The sequence below is a fragment of the Cryphonectria parasitica genome (genome assembly GCF_011745365.1).
Source record: "Cryphonectria parasitica EP155 unplaced genomic scaffold M406scaffold_7, whole genome shotgun sequence".
In the NCBI taxonomy this organism is placed as follows: Eukaryota; Fungi; Ascomycota; class Sordariomycetes; order Diaporthales; family Cryphonectriaceae; genus Cryphonectria; species Cryphonectria parasitica.
In genome coordinates, this window is record NW_024468915.1 from 3,277,066 (window position 1) to 3,294,051 (window position 16,986).

The following is a 16,986-nucleotide window of genomic DNA, read 5'->3' on the forward strand; positions in this document are numbered from 1 at the left end:
ACAAATAGCGGCAGCTTCTCTCTGCGCGCAGTGGTGTGGGAGACCAACCGCCTCGGATGGCTTAAAAAGACCAAGATCGGCAGTGACAGGCGGTGTGGTGGTGGATATGCGGGGGATGCAGGTACCGCCTTAGCAGAGAAGAAGGTAACACCAGGCCAAGGCCTGCTATAGCACCAGAGCAGTGTGTATGTTACGGTACTGGAGGGAATAACGGAACGGGGTGGAGTCGGCCAAAAATCAATCAACCATCCAGGCCGAGCTAGCGACGCAGAGAAAAGCTTGTCAATGGACCGGCACGGCACAGGCACAGCCTTGACCTTGAGCTCGAACCTCGACTAGGGTGGGAAGGAAGGGTAGGTGAAATGTGCATTTGCATTCACACTGTCGTTCCTGGGATCTTCAGCAGCGGTTAGTGGAGGAGGCGGAGGCTTGCCGCGGAGGAAACAGGACAAGGAATGGGTGGTCGGACGTGTCAGTGACCGCTGTTTTTCTTTGGTCATGCTTGTGTGTGGGGTGACAGAGAGGGTGCTATGGATGGATTATTGAGTATCGTACATAGTACTATGGTATTTTGCGCGAATTTCTCCCCCCTTTCGTCGTCGTTATTATTAAGGCGAGAAGGCGGCGAGGCGAGCCCGCGGCGCGAGGGATTGCCCCAAAGCCCCTGCACCCTCCCCCCCCCCCGGCCCCGAGCCCAGCTCCATCACTTTGGGCTGCTTCCTGGACCTGGACTACCATACCGTACCGTACCTTGTTTGGCCTTGTATTTCTGCGCTCACTGGCACTGCGTATCATTCATGGTGGATTTGTGGGTTCCCCGGGGATAGGACGGCGGACAAAGTTTCCACAAACATCACCCCAGAGGCGAAAAAGATCTGACTCGGAAAACGGGTTAGTACAAAAGGGCACTGATAGAAGAAAGGAGACAGGAGGTGTGTGAGAATACGACGCTCAAATTGGATGCAAACCGAACCTGAAACTTGTCACTCTACGTAGTACTTAACTGCTTCTTACTATTGACTGAGAAGAGGAGACGCGATGAGAATAATTGAATGAATGGTTCGCGTCATGTACTGTACGGCACATGCTGCATACTTTCGAGTACAGTACCATGTAACAGTAGATACACTGATCAGTGTGGACCTGCGTACCCTGTTCAGCATGGAGACGCAGGGGCCTACAGTAGGCAGCTCCTACCAGGGGGCCTGAACGAACCTTCCCTCATACAAGGGCCCAGGGCTCCAGGTGAGGTGGGGTTTAGAGGATGAACTGAGGAATGGTCCAATCAGGCCATGCAGCCTGCAGTGTTTCCATCTACCTCTGTCCTCCCCACCCATCGGTCCAAAGGCAGACACTCCATTTACAATCTCGTCATTTAATTGCTCTGGCCTGGATCAATGTCACACTCCCTAGCATGCTTGCAATGAATGCTATGGTATGGTGGAATTTACTGTCTATCCATTGTTCCTTCGTCACTGGAGGCTGGTCATTCCTTCATTCAACGTATCCTCCCCACCGAACGCCATTCCTTGGGCATTTCACAAACAGTTGGAAGTGCTTCCTCTCTCTCAACGGCAATGTTGTTCTCCCGATCAAGACGGTACAGTGCAGCTGAGGCGGCAATTCGAGATGGAGAGAGTGTGAGAGAGGGGCAACACTACGGCTTGCCCGATCTGCAGGCTGCATGCACATGGACAGGGCAGAGAGACAACAAAAAGTCCCTCACCCCAGATTGCGATCCTTGACTCTGCAGACGCGCGATGACGTTACGCTATCAGCAGCCGAATCGTTTCCCTTCCTTTCCGCGCATGATTACAAGAGAGGGAGAGACGGGAAGACAGAAGAGAAAGGAAGGAAAAAAACAAGAAGAAAAAAAACACAAACGCAGAGACTGTAGGATTGGCTAGGATCAGCGCGGCATCTTATCCACTCCTCGCTCTTATTCCGGGCATTGTCGCCTCCACCGCTGTTCGGCGCAAAGGCACGAGCACCAAAGCGAAACACAAAACAGCCTCGGGGCTCGGATATGCAGGCCCCCTTCTAGCCAAGTGAACTGGATCTGCGGAAGAACCCTTGCCTACAAAAGATGCGGAAGGGAAAAGGGCTGCTGATGACGACAAGCCCGTCCAGCTGCACTAGGCTGCAGGTGCCGGAATACCGGCTGTTCGATTTCGAGTCGCCTTGAAATGCCTCCTCCCAAGGGCTCTTCTCACTTGTTAATTTGCACTAGATACAGCACCGCGTACATACACACCCTGGCCTTGATTACTAAACATGTGCACTTAGGGTCGAGGTTAAGATGCAAAGTTGTCGGCAGCATGCGATAAGGAAGTGAGAAACTGTGGTACATATCGCAAAGCCTCGATCCCCTCAATCCCACCCAGCACTACCTACTTACTCACCCCTGACAACGCTCCCACCCTCTCAAGAGGGAGAGGAAAAGGAAGTTCAGGAAAGAAAGGAAGAACAAAAAGTAAATGACCGAGATTTCGTCTCTCAAGCTTGTTGAAACTCACAGTCGCCAGACTTCAACACGTCACTACAGCCGGACCTGGCGGCGTATACGGCTTGCCCCCATTGTCAGGCTGCCCCGTCGGCCCATAGATGTTGATCAGGATCGAGGGGTCTGTGGCCGTGTACGCTCCAGGAAAGCTCACCGTCGACGAGAAGTTTGTCGAGCCGCTGCCGCCCACCTCCAGCTGAGCACAGCTGCTATAGAACTGCGCCTGGCCCTGGGCGTATGCCGAATGCAGCGCGATGATCTCGGCTCGCAGAAGGTACTGGCCTGGCGCCAGGCAGCTGGGGAGCGTGTGGTACGACCAGCCATCATTGGCGATCATGTCATCTGGACGGCCGGCCTAGTCAGCCTTGTACCGGTATACAAATGCCACCGAGCCAGCAAAACATCAACAATCGCCGCCAATTGGGAAGACACGGGGAGGACCGCATCGGAAGAAACCTACCTACGCCCCATGTCTTGGTCGACGTGTCGAACCCATCCGAGCTGATCTTGAACCACTGCAGTCCCGTCTGCGGCGACGTGGCCGCATTGACCACCCTCGCCATATATGCCATTACTGGTCCCTTGTGACTCGACGCGATGGGGTTGTCGGCGTCGTTGGCCCCCTGCGGCCCCCCGATGATATGTTGCCACCACGCCCCGATCTTGTCACCTGGCTCGGCCGATATGACCGTGGTTGAGGTGGTCCCAGCCGTGCCGCAGATCAACGAGTCACTTGTCACATCCAGGACAGGATTATTGTTGTCGGGAGCCCTGAGGCCCACAAGCTCGGCCTGGTCTTGGTCATTCACAGACACTTTCTTGACAACCCCCAGTCAGCCTGGAACTATCACTAGCCACGACGACCAACAGTCTGTATGTATGTAGGATAGGGGGCTCATATACCTGGAAGATCGTATGCCCTTCGACAGCAGCGCCTGCGCCAAGCGCTACGGTAGCCAGGAGGGAGAACCTCATCGTAATGACGCACAACTCAAGAGAGTAGCTAAGGACCACTGTGGCCTATGACTGCAGCTGAGATGAAGTCCAGAAATCAGGGCAAGCCAGCTGGCCCCCTTCACAGTAAGGCTTCTCGTCCCCTTTTATTATGTATGAACATGTAGACTTGTCATCAACATGACAGTGCCAAAAGCTGATAGATAGATAATGTAGCACCACTCACTCTATTCTTTAATTTCCAAATCCAGATTTCCATGTAGACTTCCCTATGACGAAAACCAGTCTCGTGATGATTGCATAACACAAGAAACTCTTCCCGCCCGAGCCGGTTTGTGCTAATCAACAAGCCCAAAGAACACAATCAGAGTCACATCAGCCAAAGAGAAAGACGTTGAGCATTAATTAGAAGGTTGCTTGTAAGTAGCTCACCCAAAACTCCTCCCCGGGTCCTCCGTTCCGCAGCCTACCGTGAATGGCAAATGCCAAGTGTTAATATAATGTCAATTTATTCTGGAAGGGGAGGTTCCAGAGGACTTGCTGACAGTTTAACCGTGGGACGGGCATTATTTTCTCTGCTCCGCCCAGCGTCGAGGCACTTTGGAGGCACATCATGACGAGCCGTTCACCCAGAACTCCTAGGAAGGAACAGTTGCTGAAAGTAAAGATACGTAACGTCAGGTATGTCAGCTAGGCAGAAGAATCTTGAAGAAGGGGAAAAGTAAACCACCAAAGAAACAACCCCAGTCGGGAACGGGTTGCTGGTCTGACGGATCTTCTGGAACGGACAGGCATTCATATGTTGTAGACATCTCTCGGAAGTCAAATGCTGTCGTCCACTTAAACTCTCCCTCTTCACTGGCTTCAAATCGTATAACGAATCAACTGCAGGTAGCAGCTGTCTTTTGTCACACTGCTTAAGTCCCCGAACAGCAGCTGCAGATGCGCATATTTCGGTGATATGTGTGAAAATTCGATAACGAGAACTTGGTGATGGACTACTTTTTTCTTCACGCTGGATAAGGCGAAAGAGCTGAACAACAGGCAGTTCAACTTTGCATTGAAATATAAAATACTCTATATAAGTAAGTACGTATCGGAAGTAAGTGGTGATTGATTAGGTAAGCACCTCGGCGGTATCCGCTCTTGCCCACCTGGCCAATTGGCTTCGGGTTGATGACCAGGATTATGTGGGCCTCGCAAGCAACGGGCGGACTGGAGAAGCAGCTCTCCAAACTTCTTGACGACATGCACTGACTTGTCTGGCCCTCCGTGAAGTCCCCCCAACTCCCATCCTCTACTTCAACCCAGTCGCAAGTTCCCTTCCAATCGTTCCAATTGCCTCCTCACAAATCGCGCCCAGCATGGCAAGCAGGATCGCGCCCATAGTATTCCGCACAGCAGCTCGCTGCTCGAGGCCTACGAGGAGCGCAGCAAGGCAACAGATTCGTGCTCTCTCAGCCACACCATCAAGACCGAGCGATTCGCTCAGCGTTGTACGTCCCATTGCTCGTCCTCCACCCCCTTTCGAGCATGTCTCTTCCGTTCCTGGCGGAAACAAGGGCTGTGCCGACCCTCAATGGCCTTCATGGCCCCCCCATCCACCACGATCCCAAGAGGAAGATGAGGAAGGGAGAGATAGAGGAAAAGAAAGCAGGAGAGATAGAGAGAGACAAAAGCTGATCTTGGCCTCGCAATAATGCAAACAGCACCGCAACACACCCGACAACAACCCCGACATCCCCTTCAAGTTCACACCGCAGAATGAGGCCGTCATCGCCGAGATCCTCAAGCGGTACCCACCCCAATACAAGAAGGCGGCCGTGATGCCCATCCTGGACCTGGGCCAGCGCCAGCACGGCTTCACCAGCATCAGCGTCATGAACGAGGTGGCCCGCATCCTCGAGATGCCCCCCATGCGCGTCTACGAGGTTGCCTCCTTCTACACCATGTACAACCGGACCCCCGTGGGCAAGTTTTTTGTTCAAGCCTGCACGACGGTAAGCCCAGACCCCTTCGCCCTACTTTGCCACGACATTTTATCGCCCTTAGTGGGGGTTAAACGATACTTGAGAGAGAGGGATGTGTGGATGGTGGTATATAATCGATACAAAATGGAACCTTGTAAAACCTTGTATCGAGCAGAGAGCGGCACACAGCAACGCACTTTTGTAGGATGAGACAAGGGAAAGAAACTGACAAGACTTTGTTATCCCTTACAGACACCCTGCCAGCTGGGCGGCTGTGGCTCCGACGTGATTGTCAAGGCCATCGAGGAGTCCCTCGGCATCAAGGCCGGCCAGACGACCCCGGACGGGCTCTTCACCTTCATCGAGGTCGAGTGTCTGGGCGCATGCGTCAACGCGCCCATGGTGCAGATCAACGACGACTACTACGAAGACCTGACACCCGAGACCACCAAGTCGCTGCTCACAGCCCTCAAGGAGTCTGCGGGCGACGTGGCCAAGGTGCCCAAGCCCGGTCCCCTGAGCGGTCGGGACACGTGTGAGAACAGCAACGGCCAGACAAACCTGCTGAGCGAACCTTGGGGCACGGAGACGACGAGGTCAGATTTGTAGACAGGGGGTGGTTAGAAGACAAGGGGAGAAAAGACGTTTTATTTCACTTGCGCAAGTGTGCAAAGTGTTGGTGGGTGTGGCCAGGAAGAGAGGGTTTGATCTGATCTACATGGAGCGACACGAAGGTAAAAAGGGAGAGGAGGGCGCAGGTGGATGTATGCCCCAACAACCTCTTTGTAAATATGATATGTACCTGTGGGTTCAACAAGACAAGAAGTTTTGAGACAATGATTGAGACGATGGTCCATGTGGTGTTGTTGTCAGTCTGCTAAGCTGGTGTTGACTAGATTTCCAGATCGTAATCCTCGAAAATAATGAGAGAAGAAAGGAGAGACAGGGAGAAAGGATGGAAAAGGAAGACATCCTGCCATTGGATCTTGCCTCAGCTCCAGGCTTTTGTGACAATGTCATCAAGGCTCCCTCTTCTCCGCTCCAATCCTGAGGATCCATCCATCCCCAAGTCTCTTGTTGGTCTCATCAACACCACCCCAGATGACCACCCCTCTTTCCTCCAGCTCGCCCATGTGTGCACTGGCGAACCAGCCCCTTGGGCCTGGTCCCTGCGCCGCAACCTCATCCTCGTCATCGTATGCTTCAGCTTCCACACGGAACCACTTACCCTCGACTGAGCTAGAATGGCTTCCGCTCCGCCCACGCCCAAGCCACGCATCGAGGCCACCCTGCGCCATGCCGATAACCTGACCCGCGGCTGTGGGATGAGGCAGCTCGTACGCCCAGGTATCAGACCAGAACTTACCCGCCGCCTCGTGCCCTTGGCTGCTCGGGTCGCGCTCGCCCAGCGTGAGCAGCAGGTACTCGCGCCCAGAAGGGCCGCCGATGGTAACGGTCTGGAGGCCCGCCACGCTGCGGTGGCCTGGCCAGCTTGGGACTTGAGATGGGTGCTGCTGCTGTGCCAAGGGTTGAGATGAGGCTGCCTCGTCGTCCTCGCTCGCAGCTGGGTTGGTGGCAGCGGCAGAAGGGACCTGGTTGGGGAAGATGCTCTTCCAGCCTCCTCCTCTGGCACTTAGAATGACCTCGGGCCCGCCGCTGTGGTCGTGAACGTCGTTATCCACGCCCAGCTCGAGGTAGTCCAGCTGGCCACCCTCCTCGCCCTCGCCATTAAAACCACCAAACCGCCACAGCTTTCCACCCGCGACAGTGAGACCCGTCCCGCCACGAGACCGGCCTGGCGCTGAAGGAAGCTCATGCCAGACCCGCGAGCGCACATCAAAGGCCCACGTGTCGTTGACGCGACCCCCCTTGTCGGCAGCGAGGCAGCCCCCGTGCACGATAAACGTTCCGTAGCCGTCCTCATCCTCGTCACGGCTGTTGTTCGCCACGTTGCCTACGATGGGCCTCTGCGGCGTGCCGACCATCTCCGAGTCGCCCTGTGCCCACTCTGTCCACGTGCTCGTCCGCTTCAGCCTCCCTCTTCCGCCCGGCCCAGCAGGGCCAACGCCACTGCCGCTATAATGATGCTGCTGCTGCTGCTGCTGCTGCTGCTGCTGACCATCCCCAAAGTCCCTTGGTAGGTCAAGTGCCGCTGCGGAGTGGTAGCTGCGGGCAGCAGGGAAGAATTGTCTCTTGTCGGCGAAGGAGGTGGGCTCTTCAGCGTCGGCGGCGGCGGCGGCAGACGATGGTATGTAGGGGTCCAGGTGGCTCCACAGGTGGGTCTTAGTGTCGAACACCCACACGCGGCCTTGCTCCTCGAGGGGAGTGTCCATGTCGGCACCTCCTCTGCCGCCAAAGAGGAAGATGCGGTTGCCAATGACGGCTGTGGCGTGGCCTACACGAGGGCTGGGGACGTCACCAAGGGAGTTGTCACCAGCACGAATGGCTGGCTTGGAGGAGGACGACGAGGAGGCTGCAGTTGGGTCCTCTTGAACCTGATCTTCGGAGAGGGGCACATCGGAGAGCTCCTTTTCTTTGTCGCCTCCTTGGACAGAGGAGGAAGTGGCAGCAGGAGGCTCGACAACGGTGGGAATCTGGGGGCGTGGTGCGGTCTTGGCCTTGATGGTGTAGCAATCAGCACCGGCGGAGCTGTAGGGGAGCACGATGACGTGCATGTCGTTGTCGACGGGCTGGCGGGGCTCGACCTCGCCGCCAAAGATGTAGGCGCTTCCCGAGACGACATTGATGGAGTGTGAAGAGCGTGGGATCGAAGGTACGTCGATGCGCTCCCATGTCGCCCTGGTGGTTGGCTGCTGCTGCTGCTGCTGCTGCGATGGGGACGAAGACTGGGCCCAGGCGGGCATCTTGGGTAGATGGGATGACAGGCCCGAGAGCGAGGGGAAGCTGACCTGGGGCACTTTTGGGAGCTCGGTGGGCATGGCTGGCATGGCTGGTTTGGGAACGCTGATGTTGTTGACCAGGTCGGTGGTCCGACGCTTCAGGGTGCCAAAGGTCTCCATGGCTGCCACTGCTGCTGCTGCTCTTGTCTTCCTCTTTGCCTTGTATTTATCTTCTCTTCTCTTCTGTGCTGTACTTTGGCCTAGATGAGATAGGGAGTTGATGGTTCAATTTGGTTGTGGAGGTTAGGAGGAGGAGGAGCAAAATGGATGGCTGCAGCTTGGCAGTAGGCACTCAGTGTCGCCTTTATGAGTGGGCAGACAGACCTGATGCGAACGTGGTTGTGTTATGCTCTGTTGGCATTTGGTAGTAGCAGCAGCAGCAGCAGCAACAACAGGCTGAGCTGAGCTGAGCTGAGCTGGAGCCTAGGTGTGGGTGGGTTTGCTTCTCGCCTCTACTGTTGGTCCACGCCGCTTGGCTTGTCCACGTCTTGCTATGATTTACTACCCGAGAATACGTACATGTGCAGTGACGTAAGATGGTACATTGCTTCACTAAAAGGCGAGGCGGAGAGGGGGAGGCGTCGTAAGGGAAGGGGCGGAGGGAAGAGTGGGCGCCCCTCGCTAAGAAAGTTTGGTGAAGATCCGTACCATGTACAACCGAATCATCCGGGTTGGAACTTGAAGTACTTACCTGTTTGCTGCTCTGGTCCTTTGCTGCTCTTTTTCTTTTCTTGTTTTTGGCCGTAATAAGAGGACTCGCTAATACTTACTATGTTACTCAACATAACAGACTGCGTGCTGAGTGGATGTCAGGTTTCCAATAGGACAAGAGAAGGAAAAGCTGGGGAGGTGGGTGGCTTAGTTCCGCTCCGATCCTCCAGAGCATGCCACTGTGGTGGAAGGATCCATCTATTATGGTACGTGCAGTACCCCACAGCACTATAACACAGCAACAAAACGGTGAGCACAGCCCCTCCCCCCCTTCACGTGTGCCCCTGTCTGCCCGTTGCAGCTTGACACGAATCAAGCAAGACCTCCTGGAGCAAGGCGGTGGAACCCTGACAAGCCTGCCTCACCCGCTGTACCACTCAGTAGACCATGTATGTCCACGCCGTACATAAGTGCTGTGTACGCGAAACCTTCTTCCATCAGCAAATACGAGCTGTGGCAAACCTTTTTTTTTTTTTTTTTTTTGGCATCGTGACTCGACAAACCAGCAGCTCATCCACCTTAGTAAATGCCCTGCATACACACACACACACACACAGAGAGAGAGAGAGAGAGAGAGTGAGTGAGTGAGTGAGTGAGTGTGTGTGTGTGTGTGTGTGTGTGTGTGTGTATGTATGCGTGTGAGTGAGAGAGAGAGCTTGGAGGGCACAGCAACAAGTCATACCATCATCATCATCATCAGTTCCTCTTCCAAATTTGCTGATTACATGACAACCTGTCCCAGGATTCATCCAGTCACCTTTCCAACCCAAGACTCTGCTTTTTCAACTGCCTGTTGAGGTCATACCCGAGGAAGAGGCTGGAAACCATTGCCACAGCCCTCCCGACACCCTTACATCGCACCGTCGGCAGTGACACGGAATCGGCTACGAATCCAATGGCTCAGTGCCATCGCTAAATCAAGCATAGATCATCTCATCTCATCCAGTACATACACTTAACCTCTGCCTTATAGAAAAAAAGAGAATTCTTTGGGAGAGTGGCACCATGTCACAATGGTCTGTGCACAAAAAGAGTTAAATCCTTCGGTACAAGCGAAGACTCAACTTTAAGCGGAAGATAAGATAGAGGTGGCTGACGCCGGCATGTCATTCCAGTCTCGAGAGAAAGGACTGCTGGCATTAGGTAGCATACACCGTAGAGCACAACACAGCATGGTAACGGGCTTGGTCATTTAGGTTCGAGCGGACACCGGAACAAAGAAGAAAAAAGCAACACAAGCACGAGACTGCGCAGGCAGAGAAAGCACCCAGGAGAGTTGCATAGGGGCTTACGTATAACTGTATGTTTCATTTGCTTGTGTGAATGGTCTGCATCATAGACTATAGTATGCAATCCAGCCTTGCTTCAAGGTATCACAGCGCCCCGAAACTCAATCTTCTTCGGAGTGAAGAAAGCCGTCGCGACCGCAGCTTCGTTCAAAGTCCAGATGATGATGAGGTGGGATCCGGAGGAACGCTGCCCACTTGGCACGCGGCTGAACCCCCCTTGCTCGTTTTGAACATGATGACCGATGCGTGGACGTCGTCGGAGCAAAGAACAAGAGACAGCGTCCCGTCTGTGCTATCCGCAGCCCTGACCACAAGAGGACAAGTTCGAGAAAGGCGAGGCGGCGGCAAAACACAGAGAAACTCCACCGAGGATCATGAAGATCCCTGCGCGGCTCAACAAGCTTAAACAGACCTCGTTTCATTGTGCTGGCAAATCGCAACCTCTGCACTGGCCTCCTGCGCGAGCGCCTCCCTGACTCCGAGTCCCAAGACAGAGATCCAAAACAACGCAAGCAACATCAGACGAGTCGGCTTCACTCCTATTGACTATGCTTTTTTTCAACCTCCTTTCTTTCTGATTTTCCCTTTGCTGAAAAACTACAATGTCAAACTCTAAGCCTCACGTTTCGTTCCCTCCGCACCCCCCCCCCCTCTTTCTCCCCCAACCTTGTCGCCCCAGCCTCTAATTCGTTCTATCTCTCTTGTCTAGATCAATTCTGTTCAGGTTTTGGCCAATCGCAACCTTGAAACGGCACCTATGCTTAATTTTATTTTCATTTTCATCTTCACTCTTGCCTCCTCGTTGGTTTTCAGGTCCATCCCATCCTCTCTCACAGTCTAAAGTCTAGGCGCCCGGGTCGTCCCCTCTCCTGCTGTGAGAGGTTCCCACTCTCACTGCTGCGGTTGCGTCGTCGGATCATTGCTTCACCTGAACTCTGAAGAAAGAGAGGAGGAGGAGGAAGAGATCGGGAGGGCAACAAAGAGACACACAGACAACTCACGAGCATGTCGTCGCCGAGAAGAACTCCCAAGCCCTGCCAGGTGGAGGCCAAGGTCTGGGCGAGAAGCATGGCATCCGAAATTTCTATAAGACACTCGGCATCCTCTCCCGTTCACTTGTCATTACTTCATTCTCATCACCCTCATCATCAACAAGTTCCATCAACTTCAGCAGTGCTGTAATCTCATCTCAACCTTTCTCCTCTATTATCCCTTCTTTCATACTAAAGAGCCTGGAGCTTCTTCAAGTCTAATAATTCCTCTCTTTCTCCTTCTCTCTCTATTAATACCCAACCACCAACTTCTCCTTCAAGATGCAGTACTCTTCAGCTATCCTCATCGCGGCCTTTGCTGTTACCAACGTCCTCGCACACGGTGTCATCACTGAGGTGCAGGGTTCCAACGGTGTCAACCTGCCTGGTCTCTCCGTGGCTGATGGCACTCCTCGTGACTGCCCCTCGCCTGGCTGCGGTGCTGAGGCCGACACCTCCATCATCCGCAGCGCCGAGCTCGGCACCACCAAGGCCACCGCCCTGGGCCGCACCAACGGAGGCGGTCCCGTTGATGCCGAGACCATGATCTCCACCTTCATGGACGGCGCCTCGGCCAACAGCTCCGCCGTCACCGCCGCCCGCGCCCTCCACGCCGAGAACATGGCCCGTCGCGCCAACCTGCCTCGTGCTGCCAACGGTGGCACCAAGACCCCTTCGGGCACCAGCGAGACGGGCGTCAAGGCTGCCACCGGTGTGGCTGCCGAGTCTGGCCTGCCCACTACCCAGGATGACGGCACTATCGCCATGACCTTCCACCAGGTCAACCAGGACGGCGCTGGTCCTCTGACCGCCCAGATCGATGCCACCTCTGGAGGCCAGGACGCCTCCGCCTTCCAGGACGCCCAGGTCAGCACCAACGTTCCGGGTCTCGGCATTGGTGGCCTCTCTGCTGCTCAGACCACCGACTTCCCCGTCAACGTCCAGATGCCCGCAGGCATGACCTGCTCCGGCTCCGTCGGCGGCGCCAGCAACGTCTGTATCGTCCGCATGCAGAACAGCGCCCTGGCCGGTCCCTTTGGAGGCTCAGCTGCCTTCACCCAGAGCCCTGCTGCCAAGAAGCGCGCCATCGAGTACAACCTGGCTAAGCGCCGCTTTGCCCGTGCCCTCAAGACGGAGTAAGAGCAGTCGACTCCACCACGGATAAAGATTGAATTAGTAAATAAGGGTGTCTGGGTCTTCCACACAACTTCGCTGCTGGTCTGGACTAGCAGAAGAAGAGGTTATTACTGTTCTTGGTTGGTGTTTTGATCATGATAATGGTTGGCTATTCATTGGGTTCTCAGCGCATTATTATACCACGCTCTTTTCTTTTTGTTTCATATACACGAAAAAAGACCCATTACGACATGGGCATAGCTATATACGAGGAGGAACGGTTGTAAATAATATGAGATAGATGGTTGTAAATGATGAGAACACATTCCTTAAATCCTAATCTTGGGTGAAGCTTGAAGCTTTGTGAAATTCCTAAATTTGTAAACTGTAAACTAACTATTCCGCAGTTTTGATTGCACAACAGAGCTCTGCTTGGGTCGTTTCAGGAGGAGCCCATCTACAACACGCCGTCTGGAGGCGCATGGAGCTCCGTGAGGGGCCTTCTGCTGCGCTAATCGGTGGCAGGCTCGTTGAACTATATGCTGCTGCATGTTGTCATTGCTTACAGTAGTATAACTAGCATTATGCTGATAGGGCCACAGTGTATGTGCCATACTTCTCTCTTGGCGTACTTTTGGTTTGGGCCATTGGTGTGTATATAAAAATAAATTAAAAAAAAAAAGAAGAAACAAGAAACTAATTGAAATACATAAGAGCTGTAAGGTCAGTCCCCTGGCATCGAGGGCAGAGACAACATGAAGAAAAGAATAGAAATGAGAAACACACCTTCTATGTCATCATTGGTTCCAAGAGCTTACAAGGTTGTAGATTGGTCGCGTTGATCTGGCACATGTAGATGGAGACGGGCTTGGTCAGGTTTATCGCCTGCCAGACCATGCTCAACGTCTTGCCCTCTACATAGACAGCATTCGATGCTGCATGTTTCTTCTTGTTACTTCTACATCTTTATGAATTGCTAATGTCATCCAGTGCAGGCAAAGTGATTATCAAAGAGCGTATGTGTAGTATAAGTTTTCTATCTTGTTCACTTTCTTCGGTAGTTGGGCACTAAGCATTCATAATTTATATCGTATCAGTGCGTGCATGGTTGCTAGTGACTGGATTTGCTTCTAAGATTCATAGTAGATTCTAATCCAGACTGCAATGTTTTTTTTATGGATCAACAAATACACATTTACCCTAATAAATAATTCAGAAGGATTCAAGAACAGAGAGAGCGACCCCTCTACCTTTCCCTCTCTCTCTCTCTCTCTCTCTCTCTCTTTCTGTTTTTGTTTTTACTTATTCTTTGCTGGGTTGTTCATATGCACTATCTATGTCCAGTAGGACCTGTTACTCAGGTGACAGGCAGTTTTAAAGTCTCCCGATAGCAGGCAGAATAAGTGTATTAGTTCGACAACAGTGTCTTGGATTCTGTTGTTCCTGCCGCCTCTTTTCTGCTTCTGGCAGAGCATTCTTCTCTTGTCTAGCCTCTATTAGCAGACTCTATCCAGATGGTCCGTGAAGCCCATTTTCCTCCAGCCTGTCATCCAGATATCTAACACTATATACAGCGTGAAAGGCTGATCTTTTTTTGCACTACACCGCTCCTGTTTGACCTGATCAGCGTGTCTCTTATTCAACATGCACGAGATCTGCACCAGGTTGATGATCCATTACAATGCAAGGCCTACGCGCCAGCTAGATGCTAGACAAGGGCTAATGCCCTGAATCCCGTCCCTTAAATGTTCTTTGTCAACCGAGTCTCCAGATCGCCACCTCCATCTGGCCTACTCAGGACGTTTTCCGTGCTCATGACTTCCCAATCTCTCCCTTGACCCATGACTCCAGCCCGCCTGCTGCGATGATAGCCTGCACGTTCTCCGGCAGCTCGCCGACCTGCTCCGTCCAGGTCTCACCACCCTTACCCTCCGTGACCTTGACGAGGCTGCGCTTCACGTCCCACGTCAGTGTCCAGCCCGTCCGGCGCGTCAGCTGGCGCCCAGCGGCCTGGCCCGAAGTGGAAGAGAAGTGGGCACGCAGGCGCTCGAGGAGACGGGGGACTTCGAGGCCCATAAGCGCATTGTTGATACTATTCCGAGCAAAGATGTTGCCAAAGCTCCCAGCCACGACTAGGGGGATCTGCTTTGCGAGCAGCGCGGTCGCAGCCTGTTCTCTTGAAGACCCACAGCCAAAGTTTCTGCCGGCGACAAGAATATCGTTGGGCTTGGCGATGCCGTGAAACTCGGGGTCGTAGTTGGACATGCAGGCGCGTGCCATGTCCTCCTTGGAGACGTTATCCTGATATGTTAATTTTCCAGGGTAGATACTGTCTGTATCGAGATTGTCGGCGTCGCAAAAGAGGATCTCGCCGCTGATCATCTCGGGGAAGCCCGGCAGGATCTTGACGGCGGGTTTGTCGTCGTCACTACCTTCGACAGACTGCATCAGAGATTCCATCTGCCGCAAGGCATCGGCAAGTTCGTGCTCCATAGTGGGCTCACTACCGGTGCCAAATCCACACTCCACGCCAGACCAGTCTGCTGGTACCTGGTGGGCCCCTGGGCCAGAGATAATACCGCTGAGAGCGCTGGCGGCAACGACTTCGGGGCTCGCCAGGTAGGCGAGGGCATCTCGAGAGCCCATCCGTCCCTTGAAGTTTCGATTACTAGCGCTGATCCCGACCTCGCCGGGTTCCAGAAGCCCTTTGCCCAGGCCAATGCACGGCCCGCACCCGGCGGGCAGTGGCTGCGCACCAGCATCGAGCAGAGCCTGCCAGTCGCCTGCAGCCTCGGCAGCCTCCTGCTCAGGTGCTGAGGCCGCGGCAATGTAGAACTGGACACCGTCGGCAATTTTGGGAGTAGTGCCTGGGTTCGCCTTGGCGGCGTCTTTGAAGACTTTGGCGGCCGCGGCAAGATCGGAAGCACGAGAGTTGGTGCAGGAGACGACGTATGCACGATTGATCTTGATGTTCTGCTGGACGAGCTCGTTGAGGGGCGTTGCCACCTTGACCGAGTTGGGCCCCGAGACGTAGGGCGAGAGGGTAGAGAGGTTGAGATAGAGCTGCTTGGCATAGGAAGCGCCCTTGTCCGCTGTGAGGGGATTGGCAAACAACTCTTCGATCTTCTGGTGGGTGATACGTTCTCGGGTGGTCCGCGTCTCGTACGATGTTGCCTCCTCCGCCTTGCGCTGCAGCCAGCTCTTCAGTGTCTGGTCGATAGGGAACAACCCGGTGAGCGCCCCCCATTCACATGCCATGTTGGCTATCGTCATCCGGCTGTCCACCGGCAAGCTTGCCATCGTCTCCTCCGAGCCGGTGAACTCGACTGCGTGGTTCAGGACGTCGCTGTTGAACAGTCCGCATAATGCGACGATCACGTCCTTGCCCGTCACTCCTTCTGGCAGTGCTCCTGTCAGTGTCACCCGTGCGACAGGCGGGATCTGCCACCAGGTTCGCGAGGTTGCCCAGATACTAGCAGCATCTGTTCGTACGACAGGCGTTCCAAGGCAGCCCACCGCGCCGTAGTGTGTACTGTGCGAGTCCGAGGCAACGACCATCGTCCCAGGCCATGCATATCCTTCCTCCACCATGATCTGGTGCCCAATGCCTCGTCCTGCTGGATAGAAGTCGATTCCATGCTGCTTCGCAAACTCCTCAATCTGCCGGTACTTCTTCAGATTGGACTCGCTGTCGTTCTGGACATCGTGGTCGAGAGTCATGACGATCTGCTGCGGATCGTTGACGCGTGTTGCTCCTAGAGACATGAATTTGAGGGCCACAGGCCATGAATTGTCGTGGGTCATGCAGAACTCGGGTTTCATGCTGATATAGTCGCCGCTCTTGACGAGCTTTCCCTCAGGAAGACCGATGGCATATCGTTGTACGATCTTCTCCGTCAGGGTCTGCGGTGGCTGCTTCTGGGAAGAGATGATTGAAGAGAAGTTCCTGGACTGCGCGCCGAATGCTCTAGGTCGTACGGAAGCGGTGGTCGTGCTCAGGGAGCTTACTCGGCAAGACGAGGAGGGTGGGCATGTCGAGGAGAGCGGACGCAATCCATGTTGGTGGTGGTGAACTATCCTCCTCGGCAAGAGGCCGACAGATGGAGTCAACCGAGGAGGAAGCCTGAACTTTGGTGAGGAGTTAGAGGGAGCTGGCTGTTTGAAAAGATGATTGAGAAGAGGATGCGTTCTATTACTTACTGATCTACGAGGAATCATGTGCGTCATTGGGAAACGCGATCATGTATGTACCTCAGGATGGTCATTTCCAGAATTGATCATTCTCAAGTCTCATGAATAACTTCTACTTTTCCATCTTTTTCTTTTTCTTCCATGCAGTTGTTGCGAAGCCGGACTATTACGTCAGCCAGGACTTTCTCAGGGTGGGTTTCACCCAGCACTTGGGCAACTAGCGCTAGCTGCAAAGCTGGGGCCCCATGTAGAGATGGGGCATAGATGACCAATCATCGTTACTGGGTTGCACATCCATACCAGGATGCTGGATTGGTGTAT

The 16,986-nt window shown here is 54.0% G+C and overlaps 4 protein-coding genes across 4 annotated transcripts; 2 read left to right on the forward strand and 2 right to left on the reverse strand.

Moving 5' to 3' along the window:
- Nucleotides 1-2,528: 2,528 nt before the first annotated feature.
- Nucleotides 2,529-3,478, reverse strand: M406DRAFT_45444 (family 61 glycoside hydrolase; the record flags this gene model as incomplete). Its single annotated transcript, XM_040924275.1, has 3 exons — nt 2,529-2,845; nt 2,964-3,321; nt 3,407-3,478. 3 exons carry the CDS (start codon nt 3,476-3,478, stop codon nt 2,529-2,531), a joined length of 747 nt encoding a protein of 248 aa, XP_040773924.1.
- A 1,224-nt stretch (nt 3,479-4,702) lies between these two features.
- M406DRAFT_357646 (uncharacterized protein) lies at nt 4,703-6,963 on the forward strand. The gene is made up of 3 exons (XM_040923734.1): nt 4,703-4,953; nt 5,167-5,457; nt 5,680-6,963. Exons 1-3 carry the CDS (start codon nt 4,822-4,824, stop codon nt 6,034-6,036), a joined length of 780 nt encoding a protein of 259 aa, XP_040773925.1. The 5' UTR covers nt 4,703-4,821; the 3' UTR covers nt 6,037-6,963.
- A 4,677-nt stretch (nt 6,964-11,640) lies between these two features.
- On the forward strand, nt 11,641-12,789 carry M406DRAFT_294734 (uncharacterized protein; the record flags this gene model as incomplete). The annotated part of the gene is made up of 1 exon (XM_040919153.1): nt 11,641-12,789. One exon carries the CDS (start codon nt 11,641-11,643, stop codon nt 12,496-12,498), a length of 858 nt encoding a protein of 285 aa, XP_040773926.1. The 3' UTR covers nt 12,499-12,789.
- A 1,497-nt stretch (nt 12,790-14,286) lies between these two features.
- M406DRAFT_342051 (homoaconitase) lies at nt 14,287-16,701 on the reverse strand (the record flags this gene model as incomplete). The annotated part of the gene is made up of 2 exons (XM_040921729.1): nt 14,287-16,392; nt 16,675-16,701. 2 exons carry the CDS (start codon nt 16,699-16,701, stop codon nt 14,287-14,289), a joined length of 2,133 nt encoding a protein of 710 aa, XP_040773927.1.
- Nucleotides 16,702-16,986: the final 285 nt, after the last annotated feature.

Bases quoted from the DNA above. Each gene is read 5' to 3' on its own strand.
- M406DRAFT_357646 (XM_040923734.1), top strand. From the start codon at position 4,822: ATGGCAAGCAGGATCGCGCCCATAGTATTCCGCACAGCAGCTCGCTGC. The intron at 4,954-5,166 runs GTACGTCCCATT...TAATGCAAACAG, and splicing joins CGAGCGATTCGCTCAGCGTT to CACCGCAACACACCCGACAA. The intron at 5,458-5,679 runs GTAAGCCCAGAC...TATCCCTTACAG, and splicing joins TTGTTCAAGCCTGCACGACG to ACACCCTGCCAGCTGGGCGG.